Source organism: Nesoenas mayeri, assembly GCF_963082525.1.
Source record: "Nesoenas mayeri genome assembly, chromosome: 11".
NCBI lineage: Eukaryota > Metazoa > Chordata > Aves > Columbiformes > Columbidae > Nesoenas > Nesoenas mayeri.
This window is the reverse complement of record NC_137563.1, coordinates 12673734-12697888: the sequence shown is the minus strand read 5'-3', so window position 1 is coordinate 12697888 and position 24155 is coordinate 12673734. Positions and strand designations below refer to the sequence as shown.

General features: G+C 42.6%; 1 protein-coding gene across 2 annotated transcripts; it reads left to right on the top strand.

The window, feature by feature from the left end:
• Positions 1-287: 287 nt before the first annotated feature.
• On the top strand, positions 288-22606 carry MORF4L1 (mortality factor 4 like 1). Of its 2 annotated transcripts, XM_080351322.1 has the most exons (13): positions 290-870; positions 4003-4049; positions 5256-5323; positions 7608-7694; positions 8457-8537; positions 11122-11184; positions 15621-15646; positions 16255-16343; positions 16625-16726; positions 18250-18338; positions 19603-19775; positions 20101-20185; positions 21902-22606. In XM_080351322.1, exons 1-13 carry the CDS (start codon positions 831-833, stop codon positions 21984-21986), a joined length of 1035 nt encoding a protein of 344 aa, XP_080207448.1. In that variant the 5' UTR covers positions 290-830; the 3' UTR covers positions 21987-22606. The 2 variants fall into 2 exon arrangements, with proteins under 2 accessions (XP_080207449.1, XP_080207448.1); XM_080351323.1 differs by lacking the exon at positions 11122-11184 and having other exon boundaries at positions 288-870.
• Positions 22607-24155: the final 1549 nt, after the last annotated feature.

Below are 24155 nucleotides of genomic sequence, written 5' to 3'. Positions count from 1 at the left end.
CATTTCCGAGCACAATTTAGCCCAAACACACCATAAAAGACATTTTGTATAGGATGAAAGTGAAGCAGGAGGAAACGAGGGGGGTCCCTACCCAGGAGGGCATCGGGTGACACACTCTGGATGCTCCCCGAGCCCCCGTGTCCCAGCCTGGGCAGAGGAAGCAAAATAAACGTAGAAAAGCAGAGTAAATGTATTTTCTCCTCCCTGCACGCAGCACGGTGGGCTCGCGGTCCCGACAACGTTGACACTGACAATCCCATCTGCTGCGGCGCCACTTCTGCCGTCTCTGGGGGAGATACTTGATTATTTAAGTGATACTATTAGATTGGCAAGTGACTGGGGTAGCTCCTGCTCCTGCCCGCCGAGGCGACTCCTGGTGGCAGCGCCGCAGAGCGGGCAGGGCGCGGGCGGAGAGCAGAGCGGAGAAGGGGCCGTGCACAGCGCCCGGCTAGCTCAGTCGGTAGAGCATGGGACTCTTAATCCCAGGGTCGTGGGTTCGAGCCCCACGTTGGGCGCATGCTAACTTTTGCTTTTCATGTTTGTTTGTTTTTTTTTTTTTGATCAATCGTATTTTTTCTTTCCGCTCGCCCTCCTCACGGCCCTTGCAGCCAACGACTGACAACCAGAGTGATACTTTATCCCCCCAGAGGACAGCGCCTGGAAGGGCGGTGCTCCCCCGCAGACTACAATCCCAGCATGCCGCGGGGCCCGCGGCGGGGTGCAATGCGCCTGCGCGGTGCGGGTAGGGGCCGGGGCCGACCGCGCAGAATGCGGCGGAGGTGGTGAGGCCCCCGCGAGGAGGGGGCGGGAGGAGGGAGAGTCACTTATAAATGGCGCCCAAGCAGGACCCCAAGCCCAAATTCCAGGAGGGTGAGTGTGGGTGGGGGGGCTGGGAGCAACGGGAAGCGAGGGGCTAGGGAGGGAGCTGCGGCAGGGAGGCGAGGCCTGGGGGGCAGCGGCCTGGGGTGGGGCGGGGGGGGCCCGGGGCTGCGTCGCCCAGCGCTCGCTGCAGAGCCCGGCGTTGACCTCGCTGCTGCTGTCTGTGTCGCTGACTTGGTGGTGGTGGGTGCGACAAAAAGAAACAAAGGAAACGCTTTAAATGCGGCCGAAAAAAACAACAATCGTGCGGCTGTGTCTGAGGAGGCGCAGCCCGAGAGATGTGGCTGCGGCGGGGACGCTGCGGCACCAACGGGCCCAGGGGTCAACAGCCGGCCCCTCGTCCCGGCCCTGCGCCCTGCCAGCGGGGCGGCTGCACCGGCTGCGAGGCCGCTGGTTATGGACCCTCAACGCAGAGGGTGATTTGGTTTTTAGCTCTCAGTGCTCAGCCCTAGAAACGAGGAAATAATGAATTCCCGTACTCTTTGTGTCTCTTCCTGCTCCTCACCTTTCCTACCAGTAAGATGTGGGGCCTTCATATCCTATTGCCAGCCATTTGAAATATGCTTTGTTTTCTTGCAGGCACGAACGTTTATTGGTATTAAAACTGTTCAAATCTCCTGCACCTGTCAGGTTTTTTTAATTGTCTTTGGTTTGAACCGTGGTTTTTATTTACTGTTCCTCAAAGGGGAGCTCAGTTCAGGATCCTCATGCAGGAGCCATGGGCAGTATTTGGGCTACAGCTGGCAGTTGTGCAATCCATATTTACGATAAAGCACCAGATATTTTTGTTTTGGTCAATAAGGATTATGCTTCTTCTGAGACTTATTTTGCATACATTTTGATTTTTTAGGTGATGGTTGTGGTCGATACTAACATAGGTAAATGAAAATGCAAGACAATGGTAAATGAAAGCCTGTTTCACCCTTTCTACCACTTTGGCTTCTAATCAGGACTTTCCACACAATTGTGATTTATCTTTAAATGTGCATTTTGCAGAAGAATGGCTGGAAACAGGCCATCATGGGTCGCTTATACAACACTGCAATTGTGTGTGCTCCATGGCTGCTTGTGGCGGAATGTGTTCAATCATGCAGCAGTGTTCTGTGCTGTGCGTTAACAACAATGGTATTATTAACCTTCAGAAATAATCAAAATTTTAATATATGATTCATATTATAATAATTAATGTGAAATCAAGTGAACTGGAGACACTGAAGTAGAATTCTGGGCTAAAATTATGTTCACAGCTGGAGGAATATGAACAACCTAAATTTAGTACAGAAGCTAAATTTTTTAGGCTTTTTTCCACAGATGCAAATGTGTTTGTGGTCTCAGCTGTAAGAATGAAAGGGAGAAGAGTTTTGTGAATAAGGCTTCATGCAAACCTAAAACTTAATGCTTTCTTGTGGCCCTTCATGGCATAACAAATGAAAATAAATTTAATTGTAGATTTTTCAAGCCACATGCACATTGAAGAGCAGTAGGTAGACTTAGAAGTTATCCAGTGGGTGTCTGTATCTAGAAGTTATCCAGTTCTTCACAAAGCAAAGGGTGAGAAGGAGACTGAATTTATTATGGAAATGCGTAAGAGCTAGAAAAACTTAAATGTCAAGCTAGAAGTACGAGTATACTTCTTGAAGCGAAGGGACCGATGTTTTTGTGTCGGCCTGAGAAACGAGATCAGCATTGGGGATGAACTAAGTTGTAGGCATCTTGATGCTGGTATCTCTTTAAAGTGAGTGTAATATGCGTGAAGAGTCTCAGATGTCAAGTTCAATTTTTGGGCTGCTTAAGGCAGATTTTTCATCTGTGTTGTCTACTCAGAAGGTGCTGGTTAGCCTGCAGCTCCCACATACCTGGGAAGGCTTCCCTGGTAGGTGTGTCCTCGATCCACAAATTGAGAACCTCTTGTTTCTTTAAATACTTCGTGTGTAAAACACTGAAAGGAGTGGGCAGTTGGATTCTGGTTTTGAAGAGCAAAGTAAGATTTACAGTGGAAGGTACTTTTCAGCCTACAGCCCCTGAACTGGTCATTCCTGAGCTGCTCATGAGGAAGAAGGTTGTTACTGGTGAGACAGCGCGTTCTTGCAATTCTTGCCTGGTTTGAGATTGGGTCAGTCCCAGCCCGCACGTGGTGACTGTGGCAGCTCCCTGCTGTCCTGGTGTTGTGCAAAGGGTGCTGAGAACTGGCTATGTGCTACACCCTGGAGTGTTAAACACAATTTGTCTCTGAAAATGTGAGGTACTGCAGCTTTTGAGAAGGAAACATCTGTACTCAGATATCCTGTGTTAAGTACATTCAAATTCCCACAATGTCACCACACAATAAGACCTTGCTATTGAGGAGGAAAAAAAAGAAGACTGAAGAACAGTCTCTTCCTACTTAAAAACCACAAAGTGAACAATTTTTCTTGCTGTTGCACAAACCTGTCATTCTCCTGTCCCACAAGTCGGGTGGGGAAACAACATTGTGGTCTCGCTCTTCCTGACTTAACTGAACAAGCAATAGCAGGTGGTGACTGCAGGAAAAGGAGCACCAGGAACACTTGCTTCCCTTTGTGTCAGAAGCTTAAGCTGCAGAGGTGACACCTCTTCTGAGAGCTCGTTTCCTTCTCTGAATCAAAATGCAATGTCATGGAGACTAATGAATCCTGTACAGCAAGATGGTTTTACCTGCTTGCGTGCTTAGGCTGAAACAGTGTTTGGGTGTCTGCATTGACATTCAAGGCTCTGAAAGTGTTTTCCGTGCCTGCCTTGCAGCAGGATGCAGGGGTGTCTGTAAGTTGGGGTGGCAGTGGCTGAACGTGTGGGCAGGAACGTAAGTTTTGGTACCAATTGTTTGCTGAAGTCACCAGCCGTTCTGCAGAACTCCAGGCAGGCTTGGACGCAGTTTGCACACAGCTCTGCTTGCGTGAGTGCTCTGCAGGGAGGTTCTTGGATCCTCTTTTGTATGAGGGTGAATTTGCTTCTCAAACACCAGCCTGCTTCTCAAATCGGTAACTGCCTTAGAATGAATCCAGTGCCAACCTGGAAAGAAATTCAGTGTTGTACTTGATGACTTTTATTTTACAGAAGTGGCAAATTGGTGGTGTTCTAAGACATTTATCTACAACTTTCTTTCAGGTGAACGAGTGCTTTGTTTTCATGGACCTCTCCTTTATGAAGCAAAGGTACGTGTGGCTGCTTATTGCTGCAGGTGGTTCTGACTGTTCCCCAAGAAAATAAGGAATTGTGTCAGTTTACCTGCTGTGCCTCACTAGGTGGGATTAAGAACTGACACTAAAATGAACATAAACCTGAAAATGTATGAAATAGTTTTAAATCCTGGAGCTCTACATTACAGAAGAATTTCACAAAACTCTCATGCAGCTATTCTGGTAAACTGCTAAAGGTTGGGGAGGTCTTGTGTGTTGAACATCGGATACCCCTGTGTTCCCAGAACACTGGGAAGTGTTTGTGCCCAGAGTACATGGTGCTGATGCAGGAGTCAGTAAGCCAGCGGCAGTCTGGGCTTCCTCAGAGTGTAAGTGCTGAGTACTGCCAGTGGCCTTCAAACGGGACAGCCCTGCAGAAGGTGATGCCGGATTAAAGGCATTCTCAGTGCCATTCTCAGTTCTGCGTTTCTACCCATGGAAACCATGCACTGCAAATTTGTGACTTGGAGGAGTATCCTTACTGTTTCTGCTGCAGACCTCTGCAACTGTATGCCAGACTGTAAGGCAGATTTTGTGAGGGATACTTCTGCATCTGAGTGGTGTTGTGGAGTAGTTGGAGCTGCCTCTTTATGTATATGCTCCCCCTTGTAATGGTCTCACCTTAATAGCAGTAGCTGAGGAAGTCACTGTATTCACAGGCCAGTCATTTGATGGAAATAACTGTTTCTATTTACCTCATGTATACATTCTTAACCTAGAAAAAGACCTTACTGCAACTCTTTCTACTGAATATAATGCTCCCTCTGTGGCTGTAGAGATCCATATGATTTATTTGGCTCTAGAAGATGCCTACTGAACCAGCTCACCTGTGTGTGAGGTGGGGGCTGCATGTGACCCAGCTCTAGGAATGGCTCTGGCTGCCCCGGGCCAGTGAGCTGGCTGTTTCTCGACTCTTCTGGTCATCCTCAGGGCTCTGATCCTTCTCCTGAACGAAGGTGGCCCTTTGCATGGCTGAGCAGCATTACTTGTTAGTCTAGCCCTTGTGAATCTGTTAATAGGCAGTCACTGGTGTTAGGGAACTGATTTCTGCTGTGAAACAGCTGTGAGGATGTTGATCTCTTGCATGGAAATCTCTAGATGTTTGAACTCAAAGCTAAAAGAGCAAAATTCACTTGGATCTTGTTCTCATTGGCACTGACCAAACTTTCTTCTCTGTTCCAGTGTGTAAAGGTTGCCATAAAGGACAAGCAAGTGAAATACTTTATCCATTACAGTGGTTGGAATAAAAAGTAAGTATTGCATAAAATGAAAGCAGTATTTCATTTTTCTTGATGGGGAAAATGCAAGCTTTGTCAGTTTGAATGCAAGCTTGATGGACTAGAAGTACTGTGTCCCTCTGAGGAGATTGCTTCTGAAGTGGAACCAAATGATTTGTATACATAAACCAATTATTTATAGTAACACAAAGAAAATATTGCATAACTAATCCCTTCCTTCAGAGCTTTGGGTGTATGGACAGAAAAGCTTAGGGTGTTAGTAGGGTAATGGGAATGTTTTGTAGCGTTGTTTGTTGAGTTTGAACATAGTCACTGTAATTCTTCAGTGGCAGAAACACCTAGTACAAAAACTTCCTTGTTATGTGTTGGTAGGATAGGCAACCCCTCCTGAGGTGGAGAAATGCTCTCTGCTCAAATACACAGCGTTCTTTACTTTCATAGCACTTTTGGCAGCAAGGTTTGGTAGCAAAGATTTGGAACAGCATGCCTTAGTGAGACTGTGCTCAGAATGGGAAAGGCTGGCTGGGTCCTTCACAGAAGCGGATTTAGCCTATGTTTCAGTTCTTCCCTCTCATGCTAAGGTAGAGTTAGAGATACTTGTCCGTTCTGCAAGAATGGTAGAGTTTTAGGTGAGGGATTTCTGAAGAATAAAGATGTCTCCATGAAATAAAAGTTCAGCCTGTTAAAGGTGAATACTTTCCTGAGATTATAGCATTTATGTACTTGTCTTTTTAAATTCTGTCACTAGGTTTTTAATTTGGGAAAAGTGGGGATTTTTTTCTTAGCAATTAAAGGCTTCAGGTCTTCAGAGTCCAGGAGCCTTCCAGAGAGCACTTTTTCTTGTTTTGTTTGGTTTTTGTTTCCTTTCAATGCTGCAGACTCTAGAGTGAAGACTCTTAGTCACTAGTACCTTCAGGTCACTGACATGGCTAAAAGCGGAGCTTCATGTTTTAATATGCACTTTTTTAAAATGCATCTGCACACCCTCCCTGCCAAATGGACAGGGAAATGTTTTATTGTAAACACCAACAGTTCCAGGGAGGGTAATTAATTGCTCTGGTGGCTGCTGTTTGTTAACAACGCAGCATAAATGAGATACTTCCTCTTCTTGTTTATCTCTGAAAGGTGCCATAAGTGATGTTATGACTCCTGCTTTTCTTGCTTGTGCTGTTTGAGTTTTTTTGCCTTCAAGCTTCCAATTAATGACATTAAAAGTGGCATTGCTGCAAGATCTAGACAGCTGGGGCTATATGACTCCCTAATTTTGGTTACTATAATTATGGTCCTTTGTTACTTGTTAATTGCTCAGCTTCTTAACTCTTTTTTGCAAACATCAACAGTTAGGATACCAAAAAAAGTTTCTTCATCATACAGTATAATGTGCTGCATGGTTATATAGCACTTCTTTAGAAGGTCTCTTACAACTGTATGAGGAGGAGTGAGATAAGTGGCTTAAACATCTGACTGAAGCACTATCGTAAAATCATAGTGTTAGCAGATGTGCAGCTGGACAGGTGTTTCTCTGGAGTGCTGGGATGCTAAACTTGCTTTAATGCTCCTGAAGGCCTGTACTAGTGGGGGTTTGCCAGCTTGATGGCCCAAGACTGGCAGCTGTTGCCATGAAATGAAAATGACACAGAACTCTATAAGGAGAGCTTTAACTTGGGTACTTTTGAATAACTTGGCCACTTTTAATGTGTTTTCTTTGAAATAAATTGTCAGATTGCTCAGATAAGCCACTCTTTGTCAAAGTGGAATTCTTGCTCATAATGGTGATTTCCCCAACACCTGTTCTCTTAAATCGTTCACTTCAGATTCTTCAAATATTCATGCCATCTTGGTTTCCTTCACAGACAGAAATCAGAGCTCTTCTTCTTACAGTAAGATCTTATTGCTGAATTTGTTAACCTGTGAAATGTTGGAATAGATAAAGGAAGCTTGTTTTATAATATTGTTATGGCTACAGGTGTCCCATAATTTAATAAGTGTAGAATATGTGTTTTTTAATTGAGATGCTTTTTTAAATTAAAGACAGTCCCCTGCCTCCTAAATTGCCCATCCTTCTAGTTTGGAAAACTCTTTGGAAAAGACTGAGGGTTGCACTTCCCTAGAAAAATCATTGCAGCCTCAGTCAATGGGGAGTGCGTTTGGTGATTCACACCTTCGGTTGTGCCAGTCCATGACTTGATGCAAAGCAGAGTTCAGTCTCAGATTCTGTGAAGCTTTTAATTGACTATTGCATGTAGAATGCAATTATGTAATGTTTTTGAATGATGGTTTGATTTTCTTGTTTCAGCTGGGATGAATGGGTTCCAGAAAGCAGAGTGCTCAAATACGTGGATACCAATTTGCAGAAACAAAAAGAACTTCAAAAGGCCAATCAGTGAGTATTTTGATATAAGTCCTTGTCAGTATATTTTTTATAGAGCTTCAGTCCAACAATCATATATCAAAAGAAGTTAGTGAGTTTGGGACAAACAAAAAAGCTTTCAAGAAATGTTGATATTCATATGTTAATTTATTCTTGAGATGCTTTGGTTTACAGAGGTGTTCTGATCTTTGTCCTCTAGCAGCTTAGAAAGAACAAGCTGCTACTTGGTTTTAAAATGGTGACTTGATGTTTAAGGAAGAGTGGGTTGCTGATTCAGAGGGGCAGCCTGACACCTTGTACGTCCTGTAATGTGGAAATTACCTGCCTAAAAATGACCCTTATGTAGTATCCTTAAAATCTATTGTGAAGTAGTAAAGATCTTCTCAGACAGCTCCAGGATGTCTACAAATAGCTTGATTTTTCAGGAATGCTCATCTTTTATTTCTTTATTAGAAATGCTTTTACTGAGAAGTTGTTCTGTTTTTCAGCAGCAGTGTCTTGCTTCCATGTGATTCAGAATAACAAGGGTGGTGGGAGGGGGAGGAAATGGGGTTTTATACTGCAAAGTTTTGTATGCAGAAACCTAAATCTTCTTGATATTGAGTTTAATTTGTTCCTGCTCATAGCACATACTGATTTGCAAAGCCATTTATTAGACATTCTCTAAATGTTTTGCATAACCTGCTACCCTTTGAGGGAAAATGAGCTTCTTTTTCCGTTAAAGTCTTACAAGTTTGTGTGTTGTTTTTTTTGTTTTTGTTTTGTTTTTTAAAGGGAACAATATGCAGAGGGGAAGATGAGAGGTGCTGCTCCGGGCAAGAAGACTTCTGGTCTGCAGCAGAAAAATGTTGAAGTGTAAGAAGTTTTGTTGGTTTTGGGTTTTTTTAAATTTAAAAACAAACAAAACCCCACCCAAAAAACCTCCCAGATTTTTGCTTGTCAGTTTTACAATTGATCTTTAAATAGCATATTTCTTAGAATGGTCCTGCAGGCTAAACTACATTACTTCTGAGGCAACCAGTACAAAAGCTGAGTTTCACTTCTGTGATATCAAAAAGGCCTTTGTTGAAGTATTTTATTAAAACTGCCTTCTTAGACTGTGCAGTGTTTAATACTGCATCAGGCTGCTGAGTAGACACTACTTCTGTACTTACTTTGCACTCTGTTACTCTGAAATCAGTGAACTGACACTCAAAAAATGGTGAGTCCTCTTAAGACTTGTGTATCTCAGTGAAATTGGTTTATATATAGAATTTCTCAATTCTTCCAAGCTGTGCAAGCACTTTTGAATAAAATCCTCAAAATGCCTTGACCTCTTACCATACAGGTGTTAAAACTGCATTTCAGGAGTCTTTGTTTTGCTTTTTTTGACAAAACTGAACCCATATGTTATTCAGAATGGTTTTGTATCTTAAGAGACCAGAAGCAAGCTCAGACATTTATTAGAAAAAATAATGTCAGGATGTAACTGTCAGACTTGTTTCATTCCACCCTTTTTGGCTTTTGGAAGAGGCTTGTGTGGTGTTTAGATTCTCATGCAGTCAGTGCAGATCTGCTTGAGTGCCATGGAACTTCTGTTTGGGGCAGTGCTTAACTTCATCATGGAGATGGTCACGACTAATGAGATGTTTTGAACTCCTGCCTTCATTTATGATTCTTGTCTTTGAGGAAGCTGCTGAAATGACATATGTTCCTAAGAAGCGCTTTTGGGAGCAGCCTAAGATTTCATGTCTCATTTAGGGGCAGCTTTATGCTACAAAATATGTATCAGTGATTTGAGAAGTGTAGCAGCAGTGGGTACAGTTTTTTATTCTAGATCTGAAGGCAGATTTCCCTTTGGGGTTAGTCTGGGCCTGGCCAAGGCTGTATGCTGCCCCTTGGTCTCTGGAAGGGGAGTCCTGTGGGCTGGCACGCTCACCTGTGGGGTGTTGCTGGAGATTGAGGGGCTTTACTGCCACTGGTTTGTGCTCTGTCAGCTTGGGATGGGCCTCTGGAGGGACCTACTCACCTGGTTATCTTCGTTTGGAAGTGGAAAAAATAACCCAACCCAAATATCTGTTTAGACAGCTCCTAATGAATGTCATTAAAATCTATCCAAAACAGATCTAAATTATGACCATTACTAATTCGGCTGCTTCAGGGGTTGTTGTACCCGAGTCTTCTTGCACTTTAATCAGTGGGAGTAGAATTAATTTCATGTGTAACTTTGACAGAGGTATTGATGACTCAATTATAAATGGCTGCAATTTGCCCTGCAGAGAATATCCCAGCAGTACCATCAGGATGAGGTTCACTGTGCTCACAGCTTTAGTCACTGGGTAGTTCAGACTGATTGCAGGAGGATGAGTTGTTCTCCGAGTAACTACGAAATGTCAACCTGTGCTTGAAATTGAAGTTGCTTTAATCCTCTCAACCACACCTAATAATGTTGTGTCCAAGGGAGACCCACACAGCAAAAATTACTTCATCTTAAGCCTCTGTGTAACTCTGAAGCTTGAAAACGTGTTACTGGGTCTGTCTTTACTCTCTAGTTTAAACCAGGTAGGGAAAGGGAACAGCTTTGCTTTTTACTGTCATGACTATCCTGAGCCTGGGTAGCTGTTTCCAGCACAGTGAAACAGACAGTAAGCTAATTCCCTGAAACTTCTATTTCATGTTGATTACAAAAATGAATTGCTTAATGGTGGATTTTCAGAGTTGTAAAGGGGAAGAAAGAAAACTATTGTCACTGGAACAGCAGTCTTGCATTGTGGAAGTTATTTGTGACAGGGTCCTGTATGCTCGTTGCACTGATCTTGCTCCTTGTCTCTAGCCGTCACCAGCATCCAATGTGTCTTTCTAAATTAGACCTGTGCTGCTGCTTTCAACAGTCCCATTATTTTTCTTCCCTATTTGGAGACTGAGGGAGAGGAAATACTTTGACTGACCCCAGCAGCGACGCAGGGTTGTGATGCCGATGTATTATTGACCAAACTACTGCTGCTCACATCCTGCTTACAGCTAAAGGCAAGATGGCTTCTGAAAAATCTCAAAATACAGTTCTGAAATGAAACTTTCTGGATTGTTCTCATGTTGTAAATCTAAGGTCATTGCAGATACATAAAGTACTGATGGTGGGGAGGGGGAGAAAGTGATCATGAAACTATTCTAATAGGGTAACATTGTCAACCTATTTGAGCCTCAAAATTTACCTTTTGTAGCATTCTTGGAGGATCGATCAAAGGGAAAGGTAACTTTTAGTTTGAAACTTATTCTTCAGATAGTCAAACAATAATGGGAAGGAAATAACAATGTAAGCACAACTTATCCTCCAGGAATGTTCAGTAAGACTATAATATGCTGCTAAAAAAGGTAAATTTTTGAATCTTAAATAGATTCTCTTTAAGGCTAAACACTAGGTCTGACATTCTTTCCTTAACTCAACCCCCATTGTGCCTAGATTTTTCAGACGAGATGGAGCGCATACAGTTTGCTGTTTGGAGACGCCTACAATATCGACGCGGTGAGTTAAGGATGGATTGTCAAACCAGGATTTTCATCCTGAGATCCAGATCTCCTTGCTTTCGTACATTTCTTTTAGACTCTTAAAGTCCTCAGTTGTCATAATGTAAGCTTCAGTAGCAGTTCAGTTAACAATTAGATGTACTGCACTATATAGCTTTGTGTTTTGTTTTTTTTTAAAGCCAGTATGGACCACCAGTTTCTAGTTTCTCTGAAGCGTATCCCTTTTCAGTTGGGCTAGGGTACGATGTGAGCAGCCAAATGCCTTCAGTGTGGCTACTGGTTAACAAGTGGGGGGCAGCTGGTTTCAGGTGTCTGGAACTGGCTGGTTCTAGGTCCCAGCTGCTCTGCATGCTCACTGGAGCTGGAGTTCCGCTTCCATGGCAGTCGGTAACAAATTGCACCATCTTCTGCATGTGGGACACAAGGCTGCTGCCACAGATGGTGCCTGAAATGCCTGCTTTGAACTTGCTCCTTAATGTGCTATATGTTTATTGTTGGCTTGACTCTGTTCTGAATAACTGTGCCTGTAAACTGTAGCAACTGATTCAAAAAGCTTGTGAGACTATTTGTAAGCAATGTTTGATCAAATAGAAATATGCATGAAATGTAGGTTGGGTGTATTTGTTTTTAAAGTAACTGTTCATCTTATAACTAGAAATTATCATAGAAAAAAAACTTTGTATGGTTATAGCAGGCTGCCAAAAATGAAACACATCATTAGAGATACTGACTTCTCTAGGCTGTTTTATATGTAGCTCTGCTGAATTCCAGCTTCTAAGACTTGATGCTACATTTTGTGGGCCTAATATGATTAACTTGCAAAAAAACAGTAAACTATTGGAGTTAACAGGTTCTTGGAAAATAAGAAAGGCAACTGGGAGTGTTCTGGAGGGAAGCTGTGTTGCTGACTAGCAAATTTGAGAATAGCATCTGTTTCGAAATTCTATATATGCAAACAGTCTCAAGGGAGCCGCTCTCAAAACAGTATCTCAACTTGGGGTTAATGATTTTTTCTTCTAGTAGAAGTCTTGTTTTTAGAAGTCTTGTTCTTAATCTGAACATGTTGCTCAGAAGCCTGAGCTCCTGCTGTCCCTGGCACAGCCAGTAGCTCTCACGAGCTGCTTCAAGGTCCTCTAAGTGTCCAGTGACATCTGAAGACCTGCGTGCAAGGCTGTGCCAGCCACTCCAGCCATGTGTTCTGCCCTGTCCTGCCGTCTGACTGTCACCGGTACTGTCTGCTTACGGAGGATCAAGTTAAGTCCACTCTAGACTGATGCTCTCCCCAAAATACCCTTTTTGCTTCCAGCAGTCTATAATTAAGAGACTTCAGAGCTGTAGGCTGTATCTGTGTGATGGGTTTGATAACCCTGTGTAGGACTGTCTTACTTTTATGTACTAACTTCTGAACCATTTGGACTTTTGGCACCTTGTGGCACCATGTTTTCATTTTTAATTCAACGCTGTGTTGGAGAGGGAAGGAAATAATTACTCCTGTAGTTTTAATGTCTGCTGCTTGTTTTAATGCATCTTGAGGAAAGATTGATTAATCAAAGAACTTCACCTTTTATCGCTGGTGATAACTCTGCCACATTTCCCTTGTCTCCCTGTCCAGCTCTCAACCTGAGCAAGCCTTGGGCTGCCTGTTTACTCCTGGTGTAGAAGCTGTTGTAACTGCCAGCTATTCTTTATTCTCTTTACCCGTCTGGTTTTATTGCGTGCCTTCTAAGGTCGGGTTGCCTGACCAGGCATGGGAGGCATACATGTATATAACCCAGACTTTGATCCTTTTGCTAATAATGTTCAAGGTTTAATTGATCTGGGTAGGGATCTTCCTTCTCACAGCTGAGTTAGTGACCGAGCTGCTTGAGCAATAGTGTCTGATTTCAGACTTTTTTCCAACATACTTATTTTTCACATTTCAGTCTTCTTTTTTTTTACTGCTAGTCACCTTGTATTAGGAAAGACCTTATGACTTCATATAGCTCAGTTACAGCTGTTTTATCAGTAAACAGGCACCTAATCTCCTTTTTCTGCCATTTATAACTGTATTGAACTCAAATGCCTGAGCCCAGTGGCAGCCGTCTCTGCTGCTACCTTTGTCTTAACCAGCTGTTGTAGGGAGGTTCTAACATTCCTCTAAGTCATGTTAGAAGGCACATGGATTTGGGGAGAGTAAAATACTTGTTATTGTCCACAGCATTTTTATCTACCTGGTCATGGGCTCCTAACTGTTGTGGAGTAAGTGAACCTTCTGAAGTGTTGGTTTTTCCTGATGTCATTTGTCTGTGTTGAATTCCATTTTTTAAGCTATTTTTTCTACTGAGAGTCCTATAGCTGTGTCTTAGACATTCCAGTTTAGACCTGTAGGCATTGGCACCGACTCTTGTGCACAGATTGCTGGCTGCCCAAGGTTCTGTAACAGACACTTGATTGTCTTTCTACTGGGATGTCTGTAGGAAGGTGAAGTGCAGTCTTTGTCTTCTGTGGCATCCTCCTTAGTCTCACATTTTGATCATGAACATGGTCCTGAGTTGGAAACTGAGGCTGGAAGCTCACCATTATGCTCTTGTGGCATGGACTGCTTATTTTCCTTCAGTGTCTATCAGCTTTGACATATAGTATTGTTCTGTGACCTGTAATATTTTATTTTCTACGGATTATCTTGTTTCTACACGATTTCGGATGGTTATGTCAGTAGTTCATTCATTTTTGGCTTTCTAATTCAGTCTCACATTTTGATCCCAGACACTTGAATATTCTTGTTATAGCTGAGTGTTGCTCTGATCAACCCCTGAAGTGAGACCGGGTTTGCTCCTCAGCAGACCTGCTGGCTGACCCGGCTGCTTTGAGGAGTTAACATCTGAGTACAAGCAGAAACACAGGACTTGAAATATAAGGAAATCTGAGGAATGAGGTGGGAGAGCACAAGCAGCTGCCTGGAGTGGTTTGTGCCAGACTCTGTGCTCCAGTGACAGAGATGTAGTTTACTGTCTTCATTGCAGTAGTTCTTTAAGTACTTCATATTGCCTGTCTGTTCCAGTTTAAGACTCTGCTTCTAAACTAATGCTTAACATTATTTTTATCTTGTGATTTTTGAATTCTGGAAAGAACAGAGTGTTCCTCCTTGTTTACTCTGGGTTTGGAAGACTTTCTCGTCAATGTGCAAGTCCATTATCAGTGACTTAACTTGGCAATTGTTCCTTCTTGGAGAGAGGTGATCTTTATTCTGCTTTATTCAGGCGTAATGCTTCTTCATGACTTGAAGCTTGAAAAGAGCTTTAATCTTCCTATCTTCAGACCTTCCTAGAAACTCTGCCTAGTTCCTGACCCAGATAAATGCAGTTCAAATCCTGAATGCACAGTCACTTGAGATAGTGGTGAATTTCCAGGGAAATAACCTTGTGCTGGTAAAGAGTTTTTATCCACGCAATCTGCAATTTTTTTGGGGAGGTTTCACTGGACTCCTGTGAATAGTGAGCAAATTGAAACATGACTCGTAGTACTCTCAATTAACATTTTCTGAAAATGGTTAGTAAATATACAAAGTTTAGATAGTAACAAACACCTGTTAGGACAGTTTAATTTTGTCATTTATGCTCTTGAGCTATCAGAATATTTACATGTTGTGTGCATTGTATTTCCAGTGCCAGTTTTTGGAAGTACAACTCTTCATTTGGAATAAAAATAAGGGCTAAGGTTAGAGACTTTAGAGAAGCATGAAGTATGTTAGCAACAGTAATTGTTGAGAGGAGCATTTGGAAGTAGATAAATATTAGGGTCAAGGTCATTTAGTACTGGTCCAAATGTTTCTAATAAGTGGGCAGTGTAATTGTGATCGTCTTAAAAACCATGATGGAATTGTAGGCAGTCCATGCAGTTTCATGCATAGAACTCTCCTAGTGCTATTTCAACTTCCCTCCACTGCTGTGCTGCTGGAACTGTGTGTTTTCAATACTTAACTGGAAGTTAATTCAGTTGATTTCAATTTATCTGATAATTTCTATTTCCTTGTCCCATATTCCGTCTCCAAGTGGTCCCTGAAATACAGAAATAAAACACCTACAAATCTAGTGTAGCTTTGCAAGAGCACTTGGAAAGTGCAAAACATCTGTAGATATTACTTGCATCAGTGTTAGTACTGGTTTTAAACACTTGTGCTCTTGGCATGCCTTCTGGGGTTTTATAGGTTTAAATTTTATGATTCCTCTCAAAAACAGTGACTTGTAACCAGTTACATGTAAGCTCTTATAATATCATAACTGTGATGCTAAATCATATCTGACATTGCTTTCGTGTGCTTTTATCTAAATATTTGATAAGACCACTGAGTATTTACTTGTTCTGAACTTAGTGGACAATTTTTCCAGCTTTCCACTTTTGATTCTTTAAGTACAGTTGTCTTTATATTTGCAATAATTCGTGTTCTTCTTGCAGGAAAACAAAAAAGAACAAACAGAAAAGTAAGTATGTCTTTATTTTGTATATAGATGGATATCCTTAGTGAAGGATTCTTAGCTGGAATGAGACCTTAAATCTGTCTTAACCAAGATGACTCACTGTCACCTTGTCTTGTTCCTCTTACACTTCAATGTCCCTTCCTCATGGTCAGGAGGAGTGTGTACTTTTCTGCCTTATAACCAAACTACGTGTTTGGGTCTATTGTGAGTTTGACCTCTTGCAAATTAAAAGCAAAGCAATATCTCTGTGGATCTGTTGAAATAATTTCATAAGCCAAGCTTATGTTTTCTTGTTGAGATGGAGATGTGACATAACTGCAAAGCTGAGTTGCTGGTTCCGAAACTACTTCGGAAGAACATTACAGATACTGATCTGTTGAGGTTTTTTGGTGCAGAAACCTCCATCTTCAGATAAATGTAAATATGGCAGCTTGAACTGTCACAAATATGTAGAATTTCCAGAATACAAGTAATATTTACAACAAACAAAAAAGTGACCTGAGAGAAATCTGAGTCTCGCTTTTAAGTCCTTCTTCTATACCCTTTTAGTGGTATTTCTTACTGATTTACCAGATTTTGTAAGCAGCATAGTGTCTCTTTTTTCTGTGCAGCTCCAGGAATTGGAGAAGGGAGCAGTACCAGTGAGACTCCTCAGCCTCCAAGGAAGAAGAGGGCTCGAGTAGATCCAACAGTGGAAAGTGTATGTATTTCTGGTTCTCTCACAGAATTTTTGATAGAAAACTTCTTGCTTTGCTCAGAAATACAGACAGGGATACTCTGCCCTGCGGTGTGACATGTTACAGCTTGCAAAGCTAAGGTTCCCAATCTGAACTATTTCCTTGTTTCCTGCAGAGCCTGCAGGAGTTACTATAGTAATTCCTCAGTCCAGTGCTGTATTTCAGTTGTGAAAACAAGAAATATGGGTGACTCTTTGCTTGGACAGTTATATGAAAGCAATTGGTCTGGCTGCGCTTTTTTCAGGAAGAAACATTTATGAACAGAGTTGAAGTAAAGGTGAAAATCCCAGAAGAGCTGAAACCATGGCTGGTAGATGACTGGGACCTGATCACCAGGCAAAAGCAGGTAATTTGGCAACAGAACCATCTGGCCATATATAAGCGAGGACACCAAAACTGGAATTTCCTATCCTGTTCAAGTGCAGAGCAGTGCAATCTCCTGTAGAGCCTGGCAGCAGCCTGGTGGCTTCCTTGACAGTTGTGGTTAGTTGGATTTTAACCACAGGTCACCTGTGAGTAGGGCTGTGGCTCAGCAGAGCTGTGTGTAGATTTGTAGAATAGACTTCGTCTAATCAAGCATAAGCTAGAAAGGCAAATAATTTTAAAACCTTAAGCTTTAAGCGTGGTGTTAACTTTCTGCATGCTTGGCCTGCTGACATGTTTTGAACAGTTGACTTAGTTGGTAGAGAACTGGTCTGTAGGAACACCACGTGATGCATTTTTACCTGAGGTCCTTCCTGCCTTGTTTATGTGTCACTCACTGCCAAGTTCTGCAGGTATCTGGAGTTGTTCTGCAGCTCTGACAAAAGCTGCTGCTTGGGATTGCAGTTCTTATTAATAACTTCTGCCATGCTTGATCCATATAAAGCTCCCTAATACAGTAAACTTTGCTTTCCATTTTAAGAGTATAAAACACTTTCATGATATTAAAACATTAATGGCTTATTTCTTGTATGAAATTAGCAAGAAGTATAGAAGACAGTACTTCTGTTTGATATTGTTAGACAGGCTGCAATTGCATGCTCTTGCTGCTGCTCCCAGGTACTCTTTCTGTTCTTGCAATCCCAGACACGGGAAAATCTTGTTCAAGTCCTGTGTGGATAAGATTGATTTTTCTTGGTGAATACAAATCTTCAACTTGCATCAGCAGCGAAGGTCATTGAGCACTGCTGTGTTATACTGACTCCAATTCTGGAGTATTATTAATTTTTCTCCCTTGGATGTCTTCAGACTGCAGTCCTCTTGTGAAGGGAAATAGATCAGAGAACTGGACTGCATGCCTCAAAAAAACAACCCTGTGTATGTGAATTTGCTGTGCTGCTGAGCCTTGCTGCACACAGCTGAACTAGTGCCTGTGGGTACAGATATGTGCATGGTGTTAAAGCTGGAAGTTAATCCTCAGGGAACATTTGTCTTCAGTTCTGTGAGCTCTGATGTAGCTGGGACTCCTTGCTGCGCAGGCAGCGACACCTCCCCACTGGTGCCAGCTGTGAGCTGGGGCTGCGAGTGGAGCTGCACACAGAGCGGGTAGATTGGTCAAGGCCGCTGTTGTAGCTGCTGGGGCAGGTCTGCAGGGGCACGTGCTTTGCCGTGTGCCTTTGCTTCTTGGGGTCACTTCAGCAGTTTGTCAGGTTGTTATTGAGCAGCACAAATGTGTCATGGAAACATGGATGGATGGAGTCACTTTTCTGGGGTGTTTTTGGTATGTACAACTAAAACAGTCGGGTGTTCCTTTAACACTTAACCTCTTAACCTGTTAATCTTATTCTAGAAATGTCCTTATGTGTGTTGGCCTAAATTTAGCATGCAGATAGAAATGTCTGCATAAATTAGACAACTTGTATTTGTTCAATTTTGCTTCTTGTGTAGCTCTTCTATCTTCCTGCCAAGAAGAATGTTGACTCCATTTTAGAGGATTATGCAAACTACAAAAAATCACGGGGAAATACTGATAACAAGTAAGTAGTGTCATTTCAAAGCTTAAATACTTTTTTAGCTGTTGTTGTTGGACTTGTATTTCATGGAAAATGTTACAAGATTGTTAACAATGTCCCAGCCCTATGTCCAGCTTTATGTTCCAAGACAAAGGATGATTGAGGAGTTGAGAAATCTTTGACGAGGTAATTCAAGAATGCAGTTCTGCTTTCTGGATATTATTTCTGCTTACCGCACCTTCCCTAAGCCTTGTCCTAAAAGAAGCCAATACAAGCCGAGTGAAAAGTTCTCCACCCCTTCACTCTAGCTCGGCTTCCTGTGTTGGGTAAATTAAAGTCATTGGCACTTGCTCTGTATGAGCTCAACAAATGATCCAAAAAGCTGCTTAGCAGATGAGCAAAGTGTTCCTGTTTGGGGGGACCCTGGTGAAGGGAGAGGGCTTGGGGATGGAGGCAGACAATGACTTGTGAAAGAACGAGATGGGCACACCTAATTACCTTGAGGTGATGGCTTTGAAGATTCTTATTTGTAATTACCTCAGCAGTTCAGCCCTGACAACAAACAAGGTGTGTTTATTCCTGAATGAAACTTTCCTGCTTTAAAGGGAGAGAAACTAGAAATGTGAAGTTATTTTCTTCCCTTCAAGAGGAAGCATATCATTGACTTGTCAGGGTGTTTTAACATTCTTTTATGTAATTCTCTGCTCTGAATTTGTTTGCAGGGTGGAGGGAGGGTTGTACTTTTCAGATATGCAGTGCCACTGTTGATTCCTGTACAGTTATTCAATTAGTTGGGACATTGGAAGCCTGTGGGAGTGTGGCCTGGAGAACCCTGGGTAGAAAGGGGCAGTGCCATGAAATATTTGGTGCATGTCCCTTTCTGTTAAGCAGGAGTTCAGTCTGATTACTTAAAGTAATATTATACTCTGAAGCTGATGTGTAGCTGGGATTAATTTAGGTTGAAAACACCAGACCTGGTAAGTGCCCTCAGTTACTGTCACTTTGAAAGGAGTGCTCCAAGAGGTTATTTAAGTGAACAGATGACTAAGTGCAAGACTTTTCTTGGTTTGCCTAAATTCTTACTGAGTCTAGAACAGGACATTTCAAAGGAGATCTTGAAATGCTTTACTCTCTGAAGCTGCGTATTTCAAGGTCTCCAGGCAAATTTCCTTTAAAATCTGAAGGCTTGTAAAAGATCTTTGATTTTGATGGACTCACCAAGAAGATTATTATCTTGTGGCCATCCAGTGACTAGAACAACACTTGCAGTGTTGTCTCTGTTTTCCAGGGAGTATGCAGTCAATGAAGTTGTGGCTGGAATTAAAGAATACTTCAATGTCATGCTGGGAACTCAACTGCTGTACAAGTTTGAGAGGCCCCAATATGCTGAAATTCTAGCAGATCACCCAGATGCTCCCATGTCTCAAGTCTATGGTGCCCCACACCTGCTGAGGTTATTCGGTGAGTAAGAGATGGAAGGAGGGTGGTTAAAGGATTCAAATTCTTCCTCTTCCTGTCCTGAGTCTTGGTGGGTGTGAACTGCAGAAACCAGACAAGCAGCTATGAAACTTGTTTCATTCTTTCTTCACTCCATGTACCTAAAACGTTCAGAGCTGTTCAGGGATTTGGAATGGCAATGGATTTTTGACAGTCTGGTCATTTTTGGTGAGCTTGTACAGAAGGAATAGATTTCTAGGCTGCTTTTATATGCTACTATAAGGTTTTAGACTGTACTGAAATACTTGTTAAAGTGGTTTATAACTAACAAGTTCTACTTGTGAAACAGTGCGCATTGGAGCCATGCTTGCTTACACTCCCCTGGATGAGAAGAGTCTGGCTTTGCTCTTGAACTATTTGCATGACTTCTTAAAGTAAGTATTTAAGTCTTTCAGCAAGAAAAAGTTCAGTAAGCACAGGCTGTTGTAACATGGCCTGTTTTCAGTGAGCAATTGTTATAAACCATATATATTATCTTGGGCCTGTGTGCGGCATCTTTGCTGAAGATTGCAAAGTTTTCTCAAACTCTGCTGTCAGGGACATGAGTAAGACTGGTTTTAACTTCTCTCCAGTTATGCTGAGGTTATTGCTAGTTCAACATGTTTACGTAACTATTAGTCTGCACTTTAAACTGTCCAAGTCTGCTACTTGTTTCAAAATAAATGTTGAAGCATTTATTTGTAGTTGCTATAAAAAGCAGATGACAGTTACAGCAAACTATTAAATTATGCAATAGTTACTCAACAACAATTGAGCAAATGTTGAAAACTGAACTTTACCAATGTATTTCTGGGAGAAACTGTCATTGTAGCTTTAGTGCACTGCAGTACCTGTGGTGGTGTGGACATGTTATATTCAGGATGAAAACTCCACCCTAAATAATACAAGACTTCAATGCAAGATGTCTCTTGGAAAAGAAAAAAATCAGACATTTGATTTCAGACAGGTGACCCACATCTGTAAAGAACCATGGAGGCACTTGCTTGGTTCACCTGTAAATGTTTCCTGAATGTGAGATTCTGCAATAGAACTAAACTTCAGTTTAGTGTCTGAGGAATCATACCTGTGTTCCCCATATAAATGTGCGAGCGTGACTTTAGCAGCTCCCACGCCTCTGTGCCACACTGGAGGAGCTTTGTATTATATACACGTGTGTGTAGGGCCAGGAGTGTGGCTTGGAACTGAGCTGTGTGCCAGCTCCCAGTGTCCTGCAGCTTTCTGCTGTTGCTGCACTGGCAGATTTTCTTGGTCAAATTCACTAAAGCTGTAAACTTATTTCTCCATGGCATAATTACAGAAGAAAGAGAAGTGTTCTGTATATTTTCATACAAGGCTTTAGTGGTCTATGGATAGTGTTTGGAAATAGAGATTTGTAAATAATCAGTATCAAAGCAATAAGCTGTTTTGCCAGTAAATACAGTTTTTCTCTGTGTGTTTGCATACGCTGTGAGAAGCTGAAAGAAAACCCTCAGACAATCCAGGACAGCTCTGCAGTAGAACTTGAGTGGAGCAGCCTGATTTCCAGGCACACTTGCCTTGGACTGGTCCTAGAGTAGATCAGGGTCTTTTGGGTAAGTGTGAAGGAGGCTCAGGTGCTGAGGAGCTCTGGGCTGTACGGGTGGCAATGGGAAGCCTGTGCACTGACCAGAAATCTGAGTAATGGCAAATAATGCTTCTCAACCAGGGCACTGAGGCGGCCACTGCTTAGTTTGCTGTCACCATTGTCCCTTTGGCCACTTCAGTTCTCTCTTTGTGCAGACAGAACCTCATGGTGTCCTTCTCCTTGTCTCTACCCCTTTGAGTACAATCAGTAGTAAATCACTTCTTGGCCCAGCAGCTGACTGAACCTCACATGTCCTCGGAGCTGGAGTTGCTTCATGACTTGTTTGGAATTGGTTTTTCTTTTTTGGCACAAGCTATCAAATCTTTAATTGCCTTACACAGGTGACTTTTTAGTAGATACATGTTTGTTTTCTACTCTAAAAGTAATGTTTTATGGTCTCAGCAAGCACCTAACAATTCACTCATGTGATGCCAAACAGTGGAGAGTTTAGGCCAAAAAAGTAATTTCATCTTTTTATTTTTGATAGGTATTTAGCAAAGAATTCCTCTGCGTTGTTCAGTGCCAGTGACTATGAAGTAGCCCCTCCCGAGTATCACCGGAAAGCAGTATAACGCTGTGCTGCCGAGTGGTGACTGCATCCCTGTAACACATCCCCTCTTCTGCGTCTTGTTCTTCACCTTTCTATTGCACATGTCTCTATTGCACAAATTATGTAAACATGATGTGAATAAAGTTGTGTGTTTAAAACAGAACTGGCATTTGTAAGTTCTGAAGATTTTCTTGTCCTGCGATGGAAGCTTGGAGTTGAATGGGAACTCTGAGGTTTCTGGCTTGCTACTGTTGTTTGCATCAATGGAATGTACAGAGAATGCATTATGGTGTTTCATTGTATGAACTCTTCAGTGCTTGTGGGTCTGTTTTGATGTTAAGATTTGCTTCACTAATCTGCTTTATTGTGTAGTAATGACAAATGCAGGTTTAGACCCATGGGGTTGTGATCACCTAGTGTTGGTGCTATTGATTAGTCTGACTTTCAAACCCATTTACCTTCTTGGTGTTGGAAGTAAAATGTTCGGTTCATAAATGTATGCTTTTATTTAGGTAGTTGAAGGACTGTGACTTTTATATTCTAACAATAGAAAAATGCGTTATCATATCATAGTGTCTTGGAATTGTTGGTTTTTCACACAGCTGTTTTACAGATCTTCAAATAAACTTTTTTAATTTGAAATGTTTTCTTGTATTTTTATTTGCATCAGTCATTACCCTATGACTGTGTCCTGTCAAGTGCTAAGTGTACTAAGCGTAGTATGAAGTTCTGCAATATTAACTTGGGAGATGCTGTGTTTCTGATTCTGAGGACCATTAGTTAAACCCATGCACAGAGTTCCAGTAGAGGAAGCAGATGCCTTTTCTCTGGGATCATCATATAGTCTTTAAGAATTCTGCAACGTTATCTCTACACTTACAAAGCTTATTCTTAAAAGCCTGAACTCTGAGCACATTGGCCTGGCTTCTGTCAATTGCTTTCCTGTTTTAATTCTTTTTTTATATGTATAGCAGCATTGTAAATGGTGAACTGGAGGGCAGGTGAGGTGCACTGGGAATTGCACCACTCAGGCTGCTGGTTTTAATGGTTTCCTGGAAGCTGTTATATCCTCATGCTCCTGACTCTTATCTCAGTACAAGAGCAACTCTGGCAAATGCTGAAATGGGTGGTGAAGAAATGGCTGTCAAAGATGTGCAGCAGCTCTGGCAGAAAGGAGGCTCTGACACCGCACTGTGCCTTCTGTTTCTTATTTTCATGGGCAGATTTGTGTTGTACTCAGCTTTGACCTGTTGTTATCAGGCAAGTAAAGTTTCTCTTCTTCGTGTTGTGAGTTCCCTGTGAGCTTACGCACTTTTCCTGGGAGGGTCACAAATGGAATGAGCTCTGAGCTGCACAGGCTGAGGCTGCTGTGTGAGTCTGTCCTGTCCAGCCCTTGTTTCTTTTCCTGCCCTCCCTGTGGGTGTCCCAGGGCAGCTGGCCTGTGCTCGGGCATCAAAGTTACCAACTCGCTCTTCCAGCCCTCTGGGGTAAAGTCTGTCTGGGAGCCCTCTCCTGTTCCTGTCTTGTCTCCTCCTGCCCTCAGGCCTGTTGAGAAAGTCTTCTGTACCAGCTCATTTAGGTAAATCTGAGTAGTAACTTGTTCTGTTTGTAAACTCTGCGCTTACATGCTTCATCCCTTGGAAGCCAATTCCCAGTGCCAGGAGGAAGGAACGTCAGCCAGACCGGACTCAGCATGTCGGCTCTGCCGGGCATGGCCCAGGTTTTCTTACTGCGGCTCTGAGCCTGTGGGGCAGGAGCCAGAGTTTCCCTGTGAGCAGGTTCATCTGCCGACAGCAAAGCACTGAACTCCATTTCTGGGTTCTCTGCCTGCTGTTTGCCAGGAGAGCAGTGCTATTTGGGGCCAGTCTGGGGGTGATAACTGAGGTTTTTGGTCACGGTTATTAAAAGCATCACATGACTTGGCTGTGGTCTAATTAGCTGCTATTTCTAGGCAATATACCAGGTTTTAATCACAGATTTTCTTGCAGGAAAGCACAGTACCTGGGGATCTGAGGACTGTGCCAAAGGGCTGCTGAGTGCTGGGGGGTCCTCCAGGAGGTGAGGAGCCCCATGTGCTGCTGCTTGGGGTGCACCTGCCGGAGCAGCCGCTCACCTGTGGAGATGAGAGTGGACTCGGCTGGCTCAGATTCCTGGTGGGTGCCTCCTGAGGTAGGTACCTGTATGAGAACCC

Coding starts and splice junctions, on each gene's coding strand:
- MORF4L1 (XM_080351322.1), top strand. CDS start 831: ATGGCGCCCAAGCAGGACCCCAAGCCCAAATTCCAGGAGG. Junction 18,339..19,602: donor CGGGGAAATACTGATAACAA/GTAAGTAGTGTC, acceptor TCTGTTTTCCAG/GGAGTATGCAGTCAATGAAG. Junction 20,186..21,901: donor TATTTGCATGACTTCTTAAA/GTAAGTATTTAA, acceptor TATTTTTGATAG/GTATTTAGCAAAGAATTCCT.